This window comes from Protobothrops mucrosquamatus, unplaced genomic scaffold, assembly GCF_001527695.2.
Source record: "Protobothrops mucrosquamatus isolate PMUCROS unplaced genomic scaffold, P.Mucros_1.0 scaffold3467, whole genome shotgun sequence".
NCBI classification, from domain to species: domain Eukaryota; kingdom Metazoa; phylum Chordata; class Lepidosauria; order Squamata; family Viperidae; genus Protobothrops; species Protobothrops mucrosquamatus.
Genome location: NW_015389442.1, coordinates 71,741 through 93,615, shown reverse-complemented (window position 1 = coordinate 93,615; position 21,875 = coordinate 71,741). Strand labels below are relative to the sequence as shown.

General features: G+C 45.5%; 2 protein-coding genes across 2 annotated transcripts in view; one reads left to right on the top strand and one right to left on the bottom strand.

Moving 5' to 3' along the window:
- Positions 1-5,859: 5,859 nt before the first annotated feature.
- Positions 5,860-14,898, top strand: ADPGK (ADP dependent glucokinase). The gene is made up of 8 exons (XM_015827053.1): positions 5,860-5,895; positions 6,944-7,278; positions 8,204-8,429; positions 10,695-10,757; positions 11,089-11,209; positions 12,751-12,947; positions 13,642-13,740; positions 14,247-14,898. Exons 2-8 carry the CDS (start codon positions 7,061-7,063, stop codon positions 14,793-14,795), a joined length of 1,473 nt encoding a protein of 490 aa, XP_015682539.1. The 5' UTR covers positions 5,860-5,895; positions 6,944-7,060; the 3' UTR covers positions 14,796-14,898.
- A 6,157-nt stretch (positions 14,899-21,055) lies between these two features.
- BBS4 (Bardet-Biedl syndrome 4) overlaps positions 21,056-21,875 on the bottom strand; it is a 41,825-nt gene continuing 41,005 nt past the window's right edge. The window contains exon 16 of the mRNA XM_015827051.1: positions 21,056-21,595. Within this exon, the coding sequence (XP_015682537.1) occupies positions 21,453-21,595 (143 nt within the window). The 3' untranslated portion in view covers positions 21,056-21,452. The remainder of the gene's footprint in view (positions 21,596-21,875) is intronic.

Genomic DNA, 21,875 nt, shown 5'->3' with positions numbered 1-21,875 from the left:
ATAATAATAATAATAATAATAATAATAATAATAATAATAATAATAATAATAATAATAATAATAATAATAATAATAATAATAATGAAGTTGGAAGGGACCTTGGAGATCATCTAGTGCAACCCCCTACGCAGGCAGGATTAGGAAGACAAAGACCCTTAAAATCTACATACCCCATAAGACAGGACATAATAGGATTAACCCACCAATACCAAAAGGGCACACTCAGACTCAGATCAAAGTACATTACACAGGAAATACAAAGTCTCAAACAGGAACAGGAAACAACCTCAAGAGCCCCAGAAGGTATAAAAGCCCATCACTCTGCTCCACGTGGTCACTTTTTTTTTTCCTAGAGCATCTTTCTGTCTGGCTCTCTTCTTCCATAAACCGCAACCCTCTTTCTAAAGCAGTCTCCATGTTGTTTATTCCCGGCTTGGACTGGACCCTGATGGAGATTTTTCTTTCAACAAAAGCTATGCAGATTTGGGGGAGGCTATTCCAGAGAGCCAGCATCCACAAGGGAAGCCTTTTGATTGCTAAAGGGGAAAGATTTGAAAGGATTTGTCCGTTTGCCCGCAATGGGATGATCAGCCCTTCCAGAGCAGGTGCGATTCCAGTTCATTGGCTGAAAAACGTGCTCTCAGTTCAGTCCTAATATTGACAACAAGGGTTCAGCGGCTTATTGCATTCGTTGACAAAAAAAAGGTAGCACACCTTGTCGTGTGTGTGTGTGTGTGTGTGTGATACGAGTGACTGGGAAACTGTCACGCATTTTACAGCTGTAGCTGTTGGACTGGACTCTGCCATTAACACTTCGGCTCTATAATTAGCAGCCCAGTGGGGAGCCAAGGAAAGAGTTGTTCTTTGCAGCTGACAGCCCATTTGCAAGAGGAGGGTTGTGTATCCTGTTTAGGTGACAAGTGAAAATTAATCTGGCAATTCAAATAAAATAACTTGGCACCGCTTTCCTCTGGCTGATGCTTTCTTCTGCTCAGCCGAGGCCAGCAGTGAAATTCCTGGGAGTCGGTGCACGATGCAGACAGTCCTCGGCTTACGACTACAACAGCCTTGCAAGGTGGCGGTTGAGTGAGTCACAACCTGATTCCGCAACCATTTTTGCCACAGTTAAGCAAAGCCCTGCCCTTGTTTAATTGAACCGTGCAGTCATTAAGCAAAAACAGATGAAGAACGGCTACGGGAATTGGGTGTGTCTAGTCTAGTGAAAAGAAGGACCAGGGGTGACGTGATGGCAGTCTTCCAGTATCTCAGGTGCTGCCCCAAAGAAGAGGGAGTCAAGCTATTCTCCAAAGCACCCGAAGGCAGGACAAGAAGCAACAGATGGAAACTAATCAAGGAGAGAAGCAACCTAGAACTAAGGAGAAACTTCCTAATGGTGAGAACAATCAACCAGTGGAACGACTTGCCTTCAGAAGTTGTGGGTGCTCCATCACTGGAGGCTTTTTAAGAAGAGACTGGAGAGCCACTTGTCCAGAATATCTGGGGTCTCCTGCTTGGGCAGGGAGTTGGATTAGAAGACCTCCAAGGTCCCTTATTCTGAATCTGGCTTCCCCACCCCCCCATTGACTCTGCTTGTTGGAGGCCAGCTGGGAAGGTCATCAACAGGGCTCATGCGACCTCAGGATGCTCCAACCATTGTAAATACATGCCAGTTGCCAAGCAGCTGCATTTTGATCACATGATCATGGGGATGCTGCAGTGGTCATCAAGGCAAGGACCTGCCAAAAGTCTCTTTTTTTTCAGTGCCATTGTAACTTCAAAAGATTGCTCAACCTATGCTTGCAAGTCAGGGGATTGCCCGTATTCTTTTACACAATGTAAGCTGTCCAGAATCTTGTAGCACCTGATATTCAGAAGTGTTGGTCTTCACATCTGCAGGTAGTTTTCCCCTAGCCACTGTAAGACAAGGTTGCCTTTGGAGTCTTTGAGCTGATCGGAGACATTTCCAGCCAGCCTTATTTGCAACCACCGTAAATTCCCCTGCGCTGGCGGTGATGGATAGGTAAGCCTCTGCTCCTTGTCACTCATCTGTCACCTGTATAGGGGGGGGACACACAACGGTTATGCAAGAAATGTGTTGAAAGAGCTCTGTTTTGCAGCCACTGGGTAAAACGCCTGGTCTGCTTCTTTAGGGACTCAGTTCTCTGTCTTTGCCACTTCAGTGAAATTTACCGTAGCTTACACTAAAAAAGATTGTGAGCTTTATTAAGAGTTTCTCCAGGGCAATTTTCCTTCCCAGGTGTTATATATCTTTGATTTTCAGGAGCGGCAAAGGCAGGGGGGGGGGAGCCCTGGATGAGAAACCAATAGCTAATAAAAAAAAAAAGCACAGGGATATTTCTTAATGTGCTTTTTTGCTTCATTTTTCTTTACAGCTTTAAAGAACAAACACAACAGTTCAAGCCCCAAGTAGAAAAGCATCACAAAAGGAAAGGTTTGCACCAAAAATCAAGGTTTTGCAAAAAAAACCAAAAAACAAAAGAGAGGTGAAGCTTTTTGAACAGTTGATCTTTGCAAATGTAAAACCCCCACCTGGACCCCAGACAGATCTACATTTGGGGAAAAAAACACCCTTTTTAGTGCAATGTGGTTATTTATAAGCCACAATTTATTTTATGAATGCTAATATGTATACAGGTAAGTTCTAGACCAGTGATGGCAAACCTTTTAGAGACCGAGTGCCCAAACTGCAACCCAAAACCCACTTATTTATCGCCAGGTGCCAGGTGGGCGTGGCCCACTGAGTGGGCGTGGCTGTGGTGGTCATGGCAGATTGGGTGGGTGTGGCCAAGGTGGGCGTGATCACCTCAATGTTGCTCGTGGGGAGGGACGTCTGTGGGGGCCGGGCAGGGTTGGGGGAGATCCAGGGGGTCTCTGGCAGGTGGGGCAGTGGGCAGGAGGCTCATCCTGCGGGGTGAGATGAGACAAGGCGAGGGTGCCATTGTCACAGGGCAAGGTGGGTCAGGGGTCAGGGTGGCTGCTGCCTGATACCATCGACCTCTGCACACAGAGACCAGCGAGCGCATGGGTGCTGGGATGCATCCGGCCATGTGGGACCTTGGCGAGTTAGCGGGCAGCTGGTTGAAGAGGGACGGTTGCCATCTCTGGGGCATGGCCTGTGTGCCCACAGAGGGGGCTCTGAGTGCCACCTCTGGCACACGTGCCATAGGGTCACCACCACTGTTCTAGACTATAACCGAAAGAGAATTTCCATTGCTAAACAAGGTGATTGTTAAATAAGGTGAATCTGATTTTACCACCTTTTTTGCAGCGTTTGTTAAGCAAATCAATCAGAACAGAGCTGGAAGGGAATTTGGAGGTCTTCTAGTCCACCCTCCTGCTCCAGCAGGAGACCCTATGCCATTTCTCAAACAAGTGGCTGTCCAATCTCTTCTTAAACATGTCTGGTGATGAAGTAATCACAACTTCTGAAGGCCTGTTGTTCCACTGGTTCATTGTTCTGACTTCAGTTGTTAAGTGAATTATGCGGTCTTTAAGCAAATCCAGCTTTCCTCATTGAGTTTCTTGTTGGAAGTGTTGAAGGAAAAGTCTTCATCATGGTTCAGTCCAAGCCAGGAATAAACAACATGGCAACTGCTTTAGAAAGAAGATTGCAGTTTATTGAAGAGGAGAGACAGACAGAAAGATGGCTCTGGAAGAAAAAAGAGTGAGCACATGTAGGGAGTGGGTTTCTATACCCTCTGGAGCCTTTTGTTTGGAGTTGTTCCTGTGGCATGAACTTTGACCTGAGTCTGAGTGTGCCTTTCTGGTATTCTGATGGTGGTGGGTTAATCCTATTAGAGTTTGGGTAGGGTATGTAGATTTTAGGTGTCTTTGTCTTCCTAAGATTCTAGCTGGAGGGTTCCAACCTTCCTGAATGGATTATTAATCTGCATTTCTACAGAGCTGGTTTCTGTTTGGGGGAGGGAGACTTGGGGCTATTAAGAAAACTGGACATCCTTTTCTGCCTCTTTAAGATCCTTTGAAGAAATATATTTTTCTGCCCTTTTAATATTTCCTTCTCTGGGGGGCTGACTTCCCACAGAAGTCGGTTGGAAAGATCACACGTGGGAATCACCTGACCTCAAGACGCTGCAATTGTCACACGTGCATGCCAGTTGCCGTGCATCCAAATTCCAAATCACACAACTGCGATGCTACTACGAGCATTAAGTGTGAGAATCGGTTGTAAGTCACTTTTTTTCAGTGCCATTGTAACTTCAAAAGGTTGATAACAAATAGCTGTTAAGGCAAGGACTATCTGTACAGAGCAGGCAAAGGTGTCTGAATTATCTAAAGTTGCATAACTCTGGAATATTATTTAATAGTTGGGGGAAAGGGAAATGCTGGAAATTTGAGATTTGACTCAAATATGACCTGTTTTTTTGGGAGGGGGGAGTTGAGATGTGTCAGAGGACTGCTAGAATTTGAGACACTCAATTCTCTGCATGGGAAGCAAAGGATGCACCCCCAAATACGGACAAATCTTATTTCTAATACTAGCTGAACCCGGCCACGTGTTGCTGTGGCTCAGTCTGGTTAAATGGAAAAGAAAGAAAAGAGAAAGCGCACGTTTGCGTTGCTTTTACGTCCAACAGATGGCGCTGTTTTTTTAAAAAGAGCATGTTTTTACCTGTCACAGGTGTGACAGCTATATAATAGTAGGTATATAAAAACACGCGCGTATTCGAATGCAACGTTGTGTCAAAATTTCAAAGCAATCGGTGAAGAACTTTCGGAGATTTAAGATTTTGAACAAACGAACATATAGATAGAAGATCGATAGATAGAAGATTGATGCAATCCAAATGCAGGTTTTGGCTTTTTAGCTGAAAAGGGACAAAGGGTTTTCAACCTGCTACCCTCCAGAGATTTTGGACAATAACCCTCACCCTGAGCTCTAGTTCTCGTTCAGCGCTATATAACCCATTTTGCTCTAAGCAACTGGGATGGCCATCTTGGCAAGGATGATGGGAACTGAGGTCCAAGCAGCAGATGGGTTGCTCCTGGCAAGGCAGGTGTTTATCATCTCTGATTTATTTTTTTTTTGAAACGAAACATAAGCACGTTTTAAACTGCCCACGACTGGACGATGCACAAAGCAATGCAGCTGAGGAATACATCTGCAAATATTGATCTTCTCACTAAGCTGCTTCATTCAAGCTGCTAAATTTCGCTGATTCTGAACTTCCTCCGCTGCCTTTGCTGAATGAGATGCAACGTTAGCAAAGGCATGATGGATACACGTGTTAAATCTCGCCCCTTTGGACCAAGTACAGGAATAGGCAACCTTGGCTCTTTTATGACTGGAGGACTTCAACTCCCAGAATTCCTGAGCCAGCATAGCTGGCTCAGGAATTCTGGGAGTTGAAGTCCACGAGTCATAAAAGAGCCAAGGTTGCCTACCCCTGGACCAAGAGATCAAATCTAGGTCGCAAATGCAAGCTGGCAAGAAGGGAAACGTCATAGAAGCTGCACCCCCGTCCTTTATAGTTCACCCTTTATAGCTTCATGTTTTATTTTCCCCCCGCCACTGCTTCCCCATGGTTTCTTCCGAAAAAGGCGGGGCTTCCTTTGCTATTCGGGGCGTCCCATCGGCTTCCCGCACGATCCCGGTCTTTCTTTCGTAGTCGTTTGCCCGTCCACCCCCGTTTTTGCGGAGCGTTGGTAGGTTCCGCTCGAAGGCCGTGCTCTTTACGCTTCCGTTGCCGCATTCTGGAAAGGGCTCTGCGCCCTCGAGAGGCGGGCGTGAGAAGCCCGCTACGCCGCTTCCGTTAGAGAGCTCCGCTTATTCCCTACCGAGACTTACGGCGGCGTGGCCGAGGGACGGAAACGGCGTAGCGGACGCTCGTGGCGGGACGTGGCGGACCCAGGACGGTAATGCTCCCCGGGTCTCTCGGCGGAGGGCGGCAGGAATCCGGGGTGCCTGATGGCAGCAGCCGGGCGGGGAGGGGGGAGCAGGATCCCCTGGTCGGCCCCGAATAGTACTCCAGAACCCATCGTCCCCTGCCCGCTGGGTGCCTTCCTCCTGGTCTTCTCCAAATGTGCTTGGGCCACCCCATGGTTCCCAGCTGATGAACTTCTTTCATGGCCCTCCAGGTCGATGGGACTCTAACGCCCATCATCCCCAGCCATCATGCTCCAAGGTAGCCCCCATCATCTCAACCTCTTCCTTTCCCCATCACCTTCCGGCCTTATGAAGCTGCAGCTCCCATCATCCCCAGCCCGCTTGCTCCTCTTCCCTCCCTTCATCTATGCTGGACTACAGCCCCCATCGTCTCAGGCTCCTTCCTTTTCTGCAGCTCCCATCATCCCCAGTCGTCACAGCCTCTTTCCCTGTCCCGGAGAAGCTGGACTCTCACCCCCAGCCGGCACAACTGGACCCTCGTCCACCCTGGGGATGGGCTCTTCTGCCTCTCCATCGTCCCCAACCGGCGGGACCTCCAGATGTGGCACAATCCAGATGTTTAAAGACTAAAAAACCCATCATCCGCCTACTTCTCAACCCCCCCTCCCTCAAAGTGAATAATACTATGGTAACGTTCATTCACAAAGCCACACTATGCGTTTCTATGTAAGGCAGAGGTACCAAAGCTAGTACAATTAATAGTAGTAATAATAATAATGACAACAACAGTTACCCTTAAATTTTGTACTGGCCATTGCAAAGCTGGTAGACATCAATCTTTATTCTTTGAACTTTTCTTCTGCTTTTTTGTTTAAAAAATATTCCACCAGCCCATTCCTCGGAGTCTCTCTCCCCCTCGTTGCAGATTGTTTTGAAGTTGCCGGAGCACCCAAGGAAACCACAACTGGGAATAGAAACCTCTGGAATCCTCCCCAAATGACCCACCCTAAAGTGGGCTTGTGGGCAGCTTCCTCTGAGCAAACTCCCCTGACTCCGTGTTCAATTCTTCCTCTTCAGAGTGGGATCTGTTCCCAGATGGATGGTGACCCCTGAAGCCCCTTGGACGGCTACCTGCCTTTGACGGCCTCTCCGTGTAATCCTGGTCCGTCCTCGGCCTTGGCGCAGGACTTCACCATGTGGCGCAAGGCCCTGGGGGTGGCTCTGCTGGCCTTGACCACGGGTTACGTCTTCTGGCTGGACCCCGCGTTGCCGGATTCCCTGTGGGAGCATCTCTCGGGCTCCTTCCTGAACCAGCTTCGGGGGGATCTGGGGTCCCCGGAGGGCAGCATGGCCGAGGCCTGGGACGCCCTCATCACCCAGCCAGCTAAGCAGTGGAACAGAGTTGCTGTGGGGTAAGGATGGATCGACCGCTTGCTTGGGTGATGTAGAATTGAAGAACGCCCAAATGTAATGACGCTTCCCCCCTGACTTTGCTTGTCAGAAGGTCACCAAAGGGGATCCCGTGATCCCGGGACACTGCAATAGTCGTAAATATATGCCAATTGCCAAGCATCCAGATTTTAATCACATGACCACAGGGATTAAGTGTGAAAAACAGCCATGAATCACTTTATGCTATTGTAACTTTGAACGGTCACTACTAAACAAACTGCTATAAGTTGAGGACCACCTGTGTCTCAGAAACCTTACAGAGAGGAAGCGTCCCAACTGGGCATTTTTGCAGGGATGTGTCTGCCAGGCAGAATCCATCCATGGCTGCCTACTTTGGTGGTACAAGGAATGTGTTCTTTTTCCATCATGGGGAAAGTTTCATTTTTATGTGTGTCGATTAGTGTTCATTCAAAGTGACAATAAAGTTTATTCTATTCTATTCTATTCTATTCTATTCTATTCTATTCTATTATTCTATTCTATTCTATTCTATTCTATTCTATTCTTTCTGTTATTCTATTCCATTCCATTCCATTCCTTATTCTATTCTATTTCTCCATCGTTATGCTGAGAAAAGGCGTTCAGGTAAGACAACGCCTATTCCTATTCCTATTCCTGTTCTATTCTATTCTATTCTATTCCTATTCCTATTCCTATTCCTATTCCTATCCTACCCTACTCTACTCCTATTCTACCCTACCCTACCCTACTCTACTCTACTCTACTCTACTCTAACCTGTGAGGTGGGGGGGGAGGCCTGGTCTTCGTTTTTCCAAAGCAGAATGGTCATCCCTTCCGAGGCAGAAGGCCCCGTGTGCAAATTGGAGGGTTTTATGCAGAGCCTTGATACCTGAGGTAGTCCTTCTCTCTTCGCTTGCTCTTCAGGGTCAATGCCTGCGTAGATGTGATCCTCTCCGGGGCGAAGCTGCTGCAGGCCCTCGGCTTCCGCGGCCAGGGCGGGAAAGACCACTCTGTCTTGCGTTCCGCTGCTGATCTGGAAGAAGCCTTCCTCCATTTTATGGGGAAGGGGGCTGCTGCAGAACGGTTCTTTAGTGACGCAGACGCCTTCCACCGCATCGCACAAATGGCGGCCAGCTATCCTGATGCCCAGGTGGGCTTTTCGCTTGAGAAGGAGGTCCTCGTGGCCCAGTTGGTATCAGGAATCAAAGGCCTCTTCCGGAGGCGTGCGAGATTTGGACCCCAAGCAGGGATTCTAAGGATCCAAAGCATTCCTGCCCTTTCCAGATCCGAATATTGCATTTTACTACCTTTTAAATACATGTCCAAAATAACAAAGTCTTGGTTTCCAATTAGATTACTGCAATGTTGGCCACTTCAAGATGTGTGGACTTCAACTCCCAGAATTCTGGCTGGAGAATTCTGGGAGTTGAAGTCCACATATCTTCAAATGGCCAAGTTTGAAAAAGACTATTTTTTTTCCAACAAACTACAGTCTGATAAAGCGTTACCTTACAAAGCATAAGCTACCCACGTTAGTTTGTTATGCATGCCCCGCATTTCATTTGTGGTGGGTTTAAATGACGAGACTCTCCCATTTTCTTAAAAAGAAAAAAGGGAAAAAAAAGACCTGTTTTGTATAGTGTACTATATTTTTAAATTTTAAAACTTTTAAATTAATATTTTCATAGGTATTTTTGGCTTCGGCCAGGGACAACATCTACCTGACCTTGAAGGCTAAGCAGAATTGGGGCTGGTTATTCCTTGAATCTCCCTGAGAATTCCAGAGTTAAACTGGGAAGCTGAAGAAATACTCCCAAAGATTGATTAATTCATTATGTGCCATCAAATCACTGCCGACTCTTAGCAACCACATAGATTTTCTCCAGGGGGATCTGTCCCTAACTTGATCTTATCCCCAACTTGATCCTTCAAGTCTTCCACAGATGTTCCCATTGCTACAGTAGCTGAGCCCATCATGCCCTTATTGCTGCTCGTCCTTTTCTTTCTTTCCATCTTTTCCAGCACTACAGACTTTTCAAGAGAGCTAGGTCTTCATGTTGATTATGTACCATCAAGTTGGCATCAACTCTTAGCAGCTACTTAGACAGATTTTCTCCCAAGACAATTTAACCTGGTTTCTTCAGCTCTTCCAGTATATTGAGTATGCTGCTGGTTATTTTTTTTCTTCTCTTTCCATCCACCTTTCCCAGCCATGAGAGCTTTCTCCAGACAGCTAGATCTTTCCATTGTGTGCCGAAGGAGATAATTTGAGCCAAAGAAAACCAGTGGCAAATCGCTTCCTATGTAATTGCTCCCAAGGAAACAGCCTAGATGGGGTCAGCGGGAGTCAATTCCTATGTTTTTGCCTTTTAATTTGCTTTTAATAAAGGCATTTGGGGATAGCTCTGGGTGTGTGTGTGTGTGTGTGTGTGTCTGTGTGTATTACATGCAGGTCAGCCTTTGTAATTAAACCTCCTTTAGCCGTGTTCCGCTGGTTTAAAGGATGAAAATGTGAAACACTGCCCAATGCTACAGATTTCCAAGGCTACCTTAAACCAGTGTTTCTTCAATAACTCCAGGTTGATAGTGAATCTTCTGAAATGTACAGCTATGTAAATTTCTGCAAAGTCATGCTAGTTCTTGGCCGCCAGCTGCACCAGAAGCTGTAAATCCACTGTGAGTTGACAGCTTATTTTTATCAATGCTCAATCTCACTTTTAATTTAGGACTTGATTAATGGCTTTAAGATTCTTCCTTTTGTCACACTTGCGTTTACCAGACGTTTTGAGAGCTCAATTTTTCCCCGGTTCTATACAAACAAGCCCACATGTTTATCTTACTTGTACTTATTTTGGGAGAGATAGTAGCAGACTGGAATTAGCTGATATCTGATGCTCAGAACGTGTTTCTGGAAGCAGAAAGACTGCTGGTCCTCCCTGGGAGGCGGGAGTGTCGCTTATCAAGATTAGTTGTCATTTTTTTTTAAACTGAGTTTTGCATTCTGTTCTTCGTCAAAAGAATATGCCCAGCAGATGAAAGAGCTAAAATAAAACTGAAAGCAAATCAAGAACTGAAAATGGCTTGCAAGAGTCAGCAAATATGTCAAGGAACCGAAAGCTTGAATAAAGAGAATAAAATACATAATCAAGAGAACTTCGCAAACCATCTTGTCTGTGTTCTCACCATCCTCTTTTTGGCCCCGCTCTCTTCAATTTTACCTGCTTATAAAATTGCCAGTGCAGAAATCTGCAGCTTTGGAAAATGGCATTGACCCGTGAAACCTTACGCTTCAGTGTAATTGGCGGGTTTTTAAAATGCCACCTATCTCCCTCTTGTATTATGACAGTATTGGCAAAAGGCTTAACAATGTCCCTTCACTTGGAAGTGGGTCCAATGACTTCTTACTCTCTTGCAGTTGTATGTTGGAGGAAATGCCGCTCTCATTGGCCAGAAAATTGCATCTCATCCTGACTTAAAGGTAAGCTTTAGTCTCTGCCTGTAACTGTAAATTGTGTTGTCCCACCGGTGTTTGTATATCATAATGTGGCTGACAATGTACACAAATGACGCACGTCTGCTCACTGCATTTAGATCTCGAGCAGTAGCACACCAAGAGGATCAAGGGTGCACGTGAACAAACGTGACTTGGCAGACAGGCATGATCGACTTTTATATCCTGTTTTTAATTAATCAATAGGAAAATGTTTTGCCATCCTACGCCTCTAAATGCGGATCAGGATCAAAATCGGAAAATTCATTAAGAACCTAGCCAATTTGAGCGAAGTTATTATCGGTCTGTTTACTTGTAGGTTCTACTTTGTGGCCCAATCGGGCCTAAACTTCACGAGTTGCTTGACGAGAATGTAATGGTCCCTCCAGAATCCCTGCAAGAATTAGATGAATATCATCTTATTTTGGAATACCAAGCAGGTATGTGCCATTTGAAGATCCAAAAGGCAATTGGTAGAGTCATGTAAACGACTATTATCATTAATATATATATTGTAACCATTAATGCAGTGTTTTTCAACCTTGGCGACTTAAAAGACGTGGACTTCAGCACCCAGAATTCTTCAGCCAGCAAAGCTTCAAGTCCATATGCCTTCAAGTCGCCAAGGTTGAGAAACACAGCACTAATGTATCCAGTAATTAAGAAACATCCTGGTTGAGAGCTGGACACCATCACAAATCCACCGCTTAACCATTATATCTTAGGTTCAGATTTGCAACATGGTCCCACAGAACTCTCTGATCGATTATGTTGAAGTCTAATAGAGAAATACCCAAATGCAAAAATAGTAAAAAAAAAATAAAAAATAAAAATTAACTAAGCCAGCTAAGCTGGCTCAGGAATTCTGGGAATTGAAGTCCACGAGTCATAAAAGAGCCAGGGTTGACTACCCCTGTCTGCTTCGGTGTGATCAAACGGGAGAATGAGAGGCAAGCAGTGAGCATGCTCAGTAGGAGTCTGGCGATGAAACGGATTCGTGAGACCTGCTCTTTCCTCCGGACTTTGCTCTGCCACATTAACGTTCTGCAGTCAGCAATATTTTGAATCCACCCAGGCCTGGAATTTCCAGTAATGGGAATATGCACAGTTCTGCTTTAAGTACAGAAAACTGACTGCATGATTACGTGATTGAGATCTACGGTGTTTTTGCAAAAAAAAAAAAAAAAGGATGTTTACAACTATTATTCACTTAACGAGTGTGGCGTTTGCTTAGTGGCTGCAGTGCTCGCTTTATGACCACTGCCAGAAAGATCATAGTGTTGAGTTGGTCAAATGACCATCGTAACTTACAGCCGTAATGTACAGGCTCCCGTTATGGGCCTAACTTGATGACTACCTGCGAGTGATTTGACTAGCAGAAGTTCCAAAACTACGAGTGGCCTAATGGCACGCTTTCTACAGAGGGAGTTTATTCTTTTCCTGATAACCGAATATCAGGAGAAATCATAAGAGCTATAATAATAATAATAATAATAATAATAATAATAATAATAATAATAATAATAATAATAATAATAATAAAGTTGGAAGAGACCTTGGAGGTCATCTAGTCCAACCCCCTGCTCAGGCAGGAAACCCTATACCATTTCAGACAAATGGCTGTCCAGTCTCTTCTTAAAAACATCCAGTGTTGGAGCATTCACCGCTTCTGGAGGCAGGTTGTTCCACTGGTTAATTGTTCTCACTGTCAGGAAGTTTCTCCTTAGTTCCAGGTTGCTTCTCTCCTTGATTAGTTTCCACCCATTGCTTCTTGTCCTGCCTTCAGGCGCTTTTGGGGAATAGCTTGGCTCCCTCTTCTTTGGGGCAGCCGCTCAGATATATTGGAGGACTGCTATCATATCCCCCCTCGTCCTTCTCTTCGTTAAACTTGTCACAAAGGCAAGATGTCTCTGCAAAGATTCCGTGTAATGATGGGCTTTTGTGTTGTGTTGTGTTGTGTGTCTGTGTGTGTGCTTATCAGGTGAAGAATGGGGAGAGCGGAGAGCTCCCAACGCCAACCGATTCATCTTCTCCCATGACCTGTCCAACGGGGCCATGAACATGCTAGAAATATTTGTATCCAGCCTGGAGGAATTTCAGCCAGACCTGGTGGTGCTTTCAGGATTCCATATGATGGAAGGACAGACCAGAGAGCTACGCCAGAAGAGGATCCGAGAGGTAAGATCCAAAATGCTTGGGTTTCTCTTTTCAAAAGTTCCCCAGAACTATTTTGTCACTTAAAAAGACTAGAGATAGAGCTTTACCGTCAGGATGCTGGGAATGAGGTAGGCTGCAATCCCGAGGTTGACAAACCAAAGCTTGCAGGCAAAATGTGGCCCACCCAGTTTTTGTATGGTCCACGAGTTAGAATATGGTCAGATGGTCAAGACTGACCTCAAGCAACCTCTTAGGGTGAGGGGAGGGCCAGGATCAGGCCTCCTAGATTGTGGCCTATCAGCAGCCTCCCTGCTGGTGCACCAATGCTGTCCATTGGCTGCCATGCTCCTTGGCCCACAGATCTGTCAGACATGCCCGCAAAGATGGAAGAAGGACAGGATCTGGTCCTTTATAGATAAAGCTTACCAACTCCTGGTCTAATCCATTATCCTCCAGCTTGGAGCATCTCCTGGTGGCAATGCTGGGGATGATGGGAGTGGGCATCCAGCATGATGGTCTAGGAAGATGAATCAAAGACTTTCTTTTGCCCTGCAAAGAGATATGCTTGGATGTTCACCACTTATTGACGCAACAGCCCTTCAATCGGAAAGAAGCTGACTCCGTTTGGTGGTCTCCCTCTGCTATCTTCCTATATGCCTTTGCTTCGCCTAATCTGAATTTTTTTGGGTGTGTGTGTGCGTGTGTGTTTCTGTAGGCCGTAACTTCCATTTCTGACATTCCCATGGACGTCCCGATCCATCTGGAATTAGCCGGTATGACCGACCCAGACCTCATGAGAGAAATAATTCACCAGGTAATCACAATTGATGGAGTCTCTTCACCTTCAGAACAGATGGAAGTTGTGAGATGAATTTAAAGTATCTGGGATGCTGTAGACAAAGGCAGAGTTATTTAATGTGGAGGGAAGACCTTGGCTGGAGATTACGACCTGCCTATTTTACATATTATGAGTCGGGAACCAGCACAGTCACAGGTCAAGATCCAAGGTCTACCAAAAGGCAGATCACCACAGACTGCACAGGCCAAAGGTCCATTCTATCAGATGGCAAGGATCTCCAGCTGTCTTTTGGCATGCTTGATCCAAAGTTATGCTTTAATTTCCAGTATATATCATGCCTTAATCTAGGGGTGTCCAACCTTGGATTCTTTTCAGACTTGTGGACTTCAACTCCCAGAATTCCCCAGCCAGCCACGCGTGAATTCTGGAAGCTGAAGTCCAAGGTTGGACACCCCTGCCTTCATCTTTAGAAGTTGGGACTCCTCCAATGCCAACCTATCACTTGGTCTGTCTGTTAGCAGATCTTCCCTCTCGTGAACTCCATCGGTTTGAACGAGCAAGAGCTGCTGTTCCTCAGCCAGGCGGCCTCGGGACCTCACTCCTCCTTAACTTCCTGGAATGGTGTTCCAGATGTGGCTGTTGTCAGTGACATCATTTTCTGGATCTTGAAAGAATACGGGAGAACTTCAGTTCAGGCTTCGGATCTCACCCGGATCCACTTCCATACTTTGGCCTACCACCTCCTGGTTACCGTGGACGGGTATTGGGGCAACCAGGTGGCAGCGGTGGCTGCTGGAGCCAGGGTGGCGGGGACCCAAGCTTGTGCCACCCAGACCATTGACGTCAGCAAAGTCTTCCTGAAGGCACCACTGGAGTTCGCCACGTCCAAGATGGAGGGGGCCTCCAGAGTCTCCTTAAATCCGAAGGAGCCCATATCGGTATGGCATCAGGACGCCATTACTTTCCATTACACCCCCGTGCTGGTGTGTAAAAGCCCTCTGCGGACTGTGGGCCTCGGGGACGCCATATCTGCTGAAGGACTCCTGTATTCAGAAATCCATCCTCATTAAGAGGAGATCACTCCATCCTTCAGGCCAAGCAGGTAGAGGCTGGAATTCAGATTGGATCAGGAACCAAAGGGGCAAAAAAATAAATGCTATCCAAATGCTTGGATTTATTGCTACAGGAATGATTATAACGCAAAAATGGTAAGGTAGGAAGGGACTCCTTTTGGTCGGAGCGAGAAAGCCAAGTTTATTTAATTATTTTTTTAATTAAGTCTATTTAATTTGCTATAATTTCTAAAAAGGGGTGTTGTTCGTGGTGCCTGCTTATTCCAGGGTGGGATATAGGGATTCTTTTCAGAATCATATCGGCCAGGCAGAAGTAAAAAAATAAAATAAAAGTTATTTCTTCACCTTCCTGACATAGCAAAACCCAACCTTCTACTTCTTTGGAAGACCAATGTATTTACCCTTTAACTTTCCTACTTCCAAAGATGTACCAGCCTGTTAATAGGCAAGGAAAGGATTCTTCTCTTAGGCTCATAAAGTGACCAAGGCTGCTGTCAAAATATCAGAAGTATTTCCTTCGCTGGATAATGCTAATTTCTTCTTTTTTCCTTTTGCGGTTGCGACTTTCAAAGGTCTTTTGTTGGCAAGGTGATTCTCAAATGTGAGGCAGTTTTGTCTCCTAACAGTGAAGGCTGGGGGCAAGGACGAGAAAGGAGAGCCTACCGTATAACCGCAGCTGACATCTTAAGCGTAATAAACAGAACAAGCTGCAATAAATCTGTGCAAAATGCCGAGGTATATCTTGCTGAAGCCTTAACGTGGCCCTTAATAGACAACCAGAAACAATGTTTTTTGTTTTTTTTAACTGAACTTTGATTAAGAAAACGGAGCTTCTAGCATTTCTGGCTTGCTATAATTAGCACGAGGTCTTAGGACAGTGGTTCTCAACCTGTGGGTCGGGACCCCATTTGGGGTCGATTGACCATTTCATGGGGGTCGCTAAGCAAGGCTGTCTGCCATTTTTTTTCCCCTTTTCCGGCGGGTGCCTTACCTCCCTTGGGCTGGGCCAGCTGGTGGTCGGCCTGCTCCGTCTCTGCCGCTTGCCAGCTACGCCTCGGCCGGCACGGGGCGGAACCACGCATGCGCGGCGCTCCCGGGCAGGGAAAGTCCTCGACTTACGACCGGTTGGGTAGTCCTCGACTTACGACCGGTTTAGTCCTCGACTTACGATCAGTTTAATCCTCGACTTACGACCGGTTTAGTCCTCGACTTACGACCGGTTGGGGTCGCGGCATTAAAAAGGTTGAGAACCACTGTCTTAGGATCTCAGGAAGGTGGATTTCAATTGTTCATCCCATCTTTTTCTTTGCAGTACAGCATAAAAACAGTGCCTGGTATGAGAGGGTCAGCCCCGTGAGTTATTTACATAAATAAAATCCAGAATCTGCCAGGAGCTGGGCAAAAGCCAGCGCAGGTGTGAGGTTTGGGGGCAGAAATTCAGATCCAAATCTGTGCTCGGTAATTCCCACTCGGTAGGGGAGACTTCAGTGGTTGTAAATTACATGGGGGCTGTGTAAAGAGTAAAGGAGTGGGTTTAAGTCCCAGAGAGGAAGGGCAAGATAAACATATCACTAACAATGGAACTGAAATGTTCAGATTGGCCTTTTGAGTGTGACAGAATCAGATGAATGCCGGGAGACCTTAATAATGTACATAGGTAGCTCTTGACTTAAAACCATGATTGAGCCTGGAATTATGGTTGTTAAGTTGTTGTGGTTAAATGGGTCGTCATGCAGCTGCACCCGATTTTGTGAACGTTTTCTGGCGCTTAAGCAAATCCATTTTATCCAATGGGCGTTTTTTGTTTTTTTGCCCGAAAGCAAATGTCCCAAAATGTCAAAAATCACCAAAAATTCTGGTCGTGTGTCCACAGAATGCCACAAACGGCTGTAAATAAGATCCAGTTGCCAAACCAGTTGCCAAACACCCAAAATATAATCACATGACTGGGGGGGGGGTACGAGAACTGTAAATCAAGTCGTAAGTACCTTTTGTGGGGTCCGTCATAACTTCAAACGGTCGCTAAGCAATGTACTGTGTCCCATTGATTCCCCCCCCTTTTTTTTGTTAAATGTCATTGTAAATGTATTCAGACTCAAGGTACAATTAGAAAGACAGCAGCCCCTGAAACATTTTTTCTCAGATAGTGTGATTTATTTATTCATTTTTAAAGCGGGGTACCTCTCTCTCCCCAGTTGAAATAGCCACAATTTTTGCATTCCTGCGAAGTTGATGCGTTTTAGACTTTCCCCACTTCTTGAGACGGAATAGATGTTTTCTTTGGCTCATATTCTGGACAGTTGCTCATATCCTTTAACCGAAAGTAACGATACGGCTCACGTCAGGACTGTGGTAGGGAGGGGGATGTTTAATACTTGTCATTTCGGGGTGCTGTTTTCTTTCTTGGACTGAATATTCGAGAACTCCAGTGGCATTGGGACACTTGGGCGGGAGAGCAAACATCAGAATGGTGGGATTGAGGAACTAGCAGCTAAAAACTTAGAAGACTTGAATACGTTGTTGTTTTTTTTACACTTGCTCTTTCTTATGAGAGAAATGGTGGCAGTTAAATGTGCAGCTTCCTTCTACAGAGTCTGCACTGCTGATAAGGATGCACTGCTTCTATTGCACAGTGGCCGCTATGTGGTGGCTACACGGGAAAAAAAAACACTCCACAGTTGTTGCTTTCACTCCTTGTCTTAGTCCCTTTTAGATTTCGGGTCTATTTCATCCTATTCAAACCTGGCCAGCCTTTTTCAACAATTTAATCCTAGTTAGAGTCATCCAGGCTATATTGGGAGACCTCATCCCTGCTAACGTTCCTTTCACATGTTTTCTTATCTGTGGCCTTTCTGTTTTACTGCATTCCTTCTACTTTGGAATAGCCACGTTTACTTGAGATCTTCTAAAGCAGAGGTCTCCAGCCTTCTGGGCACCAGGGACCGGTTCCGTGGAGAGAGGTTTTTCCATGGACCGGAAGATGCGTGGTTTTGTGTGCTGCCTGCATCCCACGGATGGGGCTTTGCTTGCTTGCGTGGACCAGTTGTTGGCATGCCGTGGACCGGTACTGGTCCACAAACTGGGGGTTGGGGACCCCTGTTCGAAAGAGTATTATTGGCATCCAAATTGGGAAAAAAAGTGCATATTTTTGGCAGATTCTCGATACTTTTCCCTGCCCGTTCTACTAGAACAGTGTTTCTCAACCTTGTCAAAACGTGTAGACTTCAGTTCCCAGAATTCTGACTGAGGAATTTGGCAAGGTTGGGAATCAACACACTAGAGCAGGGGTTCTCCAAACTGGGCAACTTTTAAGACTTGTGGACTTCAACTCTTTTTCGCCGAGCCCTGAAGGCCCATCTATTCCGTGCGGCCGGCCTGGCGTAGTTTGATTATGTTTCAGTGGGGGTTTTTGTATGGGTGTGTTTTTAGAACAGGCCTGTTATTTAATTCGATTTTAGAACAGAAACTATTTATTTATTATCGTGGTTTTTAGTATCGCCTGTTCACCGCCCTGAGTCCCGTAAGGGAGNCGGCCGGCCTGGCGTAGTTTGATTATGTTTCAGTGGGGTTTTTTGTATGGGTGTGTTTTTAGAACAGGCCTGTTATTTAATTCGATTTTAGAACAGAAACTATTTATTTATTATCGTGGTTTTTAGTATCGCCTGTTCACCGCCCTGAGTCCCGTAAGGGAGATAGGGCGGTATATAAATTTAATAAATAAATAATAAACTCCCAGGATTCCCCAGCCACAGCATGGCTGGCTGGGGAATTCCTGGAGTCCACAAGTCTTTTAAAGTTGCCGAGTTTGGAGAACCCTGAACTAAAGCAAAGCAGCAATGTCAGCTGAAGATTTACACACCTTTCTTTATCCTCCTTTCAAGTGTGTGGGAGTTAAAATTCCCAGCTGGCACATGAGGTGGAAATTCTGTAGTTGCCAAATACGTTTGAATGGGAGGCTGAGCTAAAAGGGGATGGTCCAAGATTACTGCTAAAGAAATTATAATTATTAGATTTGTGAGCTTTTCTGAATCCCAGGAGGCGTCTTCCTATGGTTCCTTTGTACATAGTGCTTGCCTTATCATTTCATTCCATTCAAAATTAATTCACTGTAATCATATTATCCAAATTCTCAGGGAGTTGTCGGCTGGAGGTCCAAATGTAGGATCCGGTGCTTTAAACTGCATCGATGAAATGGGCAAAGCAGGGGGGTCCAACCTCGGCAATTTTTAAGACCTGTGTGACTTCAAGTCCCAGGATTCCCCAGCCATTGGTCTTGCCAAGTTGCCAAGGTTGGGCACCCCTGGGGTAAAGCATCGGCACCCATTTTTCTTGGTGCCAGGCAGTTGTGAAACATAACAGTTGCAAAACTCAACTGTGACATGGAAACTACATTTTTCTTCCTTCCTTTTCAGTAAAAAATAGCAGGGATTGAGTGGACCGTTTTAGGAGCCTTCTCTGAAGAGATGTCTTGAATAGCTTTTCTTGCCAAAGTATTCTGCCTGCGCTGTTCTTATGAAATAAGTATTTTTTTTAAATCATGTACGAGGTCTCGACGATATGGGTGTAAAAAATCGTACGGCGCTGTACAATGGTGTTTTCAATAAATGTTGTTTTGCATTTAATGTACAAAAGTGGCCTCGCCTGGTTTTTTTATATATATATATGCTTCACAGGTACCTGAAAAAACTTAGGGAACGAGATGCTACTTTTCATCCAAACAGATGTAGCTCTCTAGGGCAGTGGTGGCAAACCTATGGCACGGGTGCCAGAAGCGGCACTCAGAGCCCTCTCTGTAGGCACGCGCGCCGTCGCCCTAGTCCTAGGCCTTCAGCTGGGTTTTATAAAACCTTTTCGCTTTAGGCCTCCATGGCTGTGTGCAAAAAAAAAAAAAAAGGTTCAATCAGTCAATTTCAACTTCTTGTGGGGAAAAAAAAATCTTGCAAAGTTGGAATTGATTGATTGAACTTTTTAGTCCCACCCAGTCTGCCGTTACCACCGCAGCCATGCCCAGCCAATGGGCCACACCCAGCCAACGGGCCACATCCACCCAGCACCCGACGATGCATAAGTGGGTTTTGCGTTGCAGTTTGGGCACTCATTCTCTAAAAGGTTCGCCATCACTGCTCTAGGGTTTCTAAGAAAGGGACTTAATTCTCTGAACTTACCAAGAAATGCAACTGAAGCTGGGAAACTGTCCACAATGGGCCAAAGCTTTTCACAACTTTAGCTCTATTCCTGCTTACATGGAAAGAAATTACTTCTTTAGTAACTGGAGGGCTTCTCTCTACTTTACTAACATTATCAATAAAATTCCATGCATTTGCCACAGTTTCAATGTTTCAAGCTTCAGTTTGCTCTGAGGATAATTCTCCTAAGCTGAGCCCACCCTTCCCTTCCTCGCTAATTCCTCGGTCTATGACTAATGGAGCCTGCCCGTCGTGATCATAAGACATGACGGTCGTAAAACAAGACCCTGGTGGTTGTAAAAAAGAACACTACGGTTGTTAAATGAACCGATGGTTCACTATGAGCCGGTTTGCAGCAGAGCTGTTTTAAAACGCAGCCGTGACTAGGATGCTACGCATTACTTCACAGCTGCTTCTGGTTGTGCACCAGCCTAAGGACCCTATTATATTCACAATGTAAGGGACTTCAATAACATGGGAAAAGTAATATATAGAAGGGATTTCAATCAACTCATCACATTTTTATTTACACAAAAAAACCTTAACCCCATCCAATATACGTACTTCTCAATTTTAGTATATGTTCTGTCGAAGCGAGCACATAACGTACTTCTTTACTATGTCATCTAGTAGTAAATTCCACCACCAATTGATTGGTAACAGGACGGAATCTGCTCCTCTCAGGGGGTTCCACTGGGTTCAAAAGTGGCAGGAAACACAGAAGTCCTACAAAAGCATTTGCAGCAAAAGTAGCTGGATTCTACCCAGGTTCAACAATCCCAAACAAGTTACTTGTCTAGGAATATACGAGTAGATGCCTCCGGTTATGGTTCAACAGAATAGCTGGGTCATGAGTTCAGAAATAGCAATAGTCATAGCTTTTAGACTTATATACCGCTTCATAGAACTTTACAGCCCCCTCTCAGCAGTTTACAGAGTCAGCCTATCGACCCCAACAATCTGGGTCCTCATTTTACCGACCTCGGAAGGATGGAAGGCTGAGTCAGTCTTGAGCCGGTCAGGATTGAACTCCTGGCAGTGGGCAGAGTCAGCCTGCAATGCTGCATTCTAACCACTGCGCCGCCACAGCTCGTACGGCTCGAAATGCTACCAAAAAGTAACTCGGCATCAGTAGAAAAATATTAGAAAGGGCTATATTCTCAAAATCTAGAGACACCTCTTAGTAGAAACGTAATCAACTCACTTCTCTTCCTGTTATGAAGGTCCAATGGCTTCCAGGGAAAGCTACTCAAACCGTGTCCCTCTCTTCATCTTTCATTAGTCTACGTGTGGAATGTTAAGGGAACAACGCAACCTCCGAATATCTCATCGGCTAATGGTGTGCGACAGGACTGCTGGACTCTTTGGTCTGGTGCAAAGTTTGTAGGATACTAAATGCGCCTTGTCCCTATTGCACCCAGTAGGTTCAACACGGCGCTCTACGAGCAGTTCCAGGTTGGCCCTCTCTTCAAGACTGCTCCGCTTGTTCGACGGGTTGAACTTGTTCCTGTGGTTTTAGAGTAGATGGAAGTTCCTCGGGGGTCGGTTGCTTGGGTTTAGGCTCCAAAGGTAAGGAAGGAACCTTTGCCACATGAGTTGAACTTCCAAGAACTGGAGAAGGAGAGAGCACAAAGCAGTGATGCCAATATTCTTCTCTTCCGGTTAAAAAGCGGTGAAATGCATATTGATATTCTCACTACTTTTATGATGCTGGAAGATCAACATTTCTGTACTTCATTCCTTATTTCCTCCACTTAAGTTTATTTTAAGGATCTGTTATGCTCTCTCATTACCAAAACATCTGAAATATGGCAAAGAACCTAAACATCCACAGACGTTTGAGACACCTGGAAGCCCCCTTAGGATTGATTGATTGATTGATTGACTGATA

Excerpts from the sequence above, each read along its gene's own strand:
- ADPGK (XM_015827053.1), top strand. The coding sequence starts at position 7,061 with ATGTGGCGCAAGGCCCTGGGGGTGGCTCTGCTGGCCTTGACCACGGGT. Across the intron at positions 11,210-12,750 it reads TATTTTGGAATACCAAGCAG|GTGAAGAATGGGGAGAGCGG; the intron begins GTATGTGCCATT and ends TGTGCTTATCAG. Across the intron at positions 13,741-14,246 it reads TGAGAGAAATAATTCACCAG|ATCTTCCCTCTCGTGAACTC; the intron begins GTAATCACAATT and ends GTCTGTTAGCAG.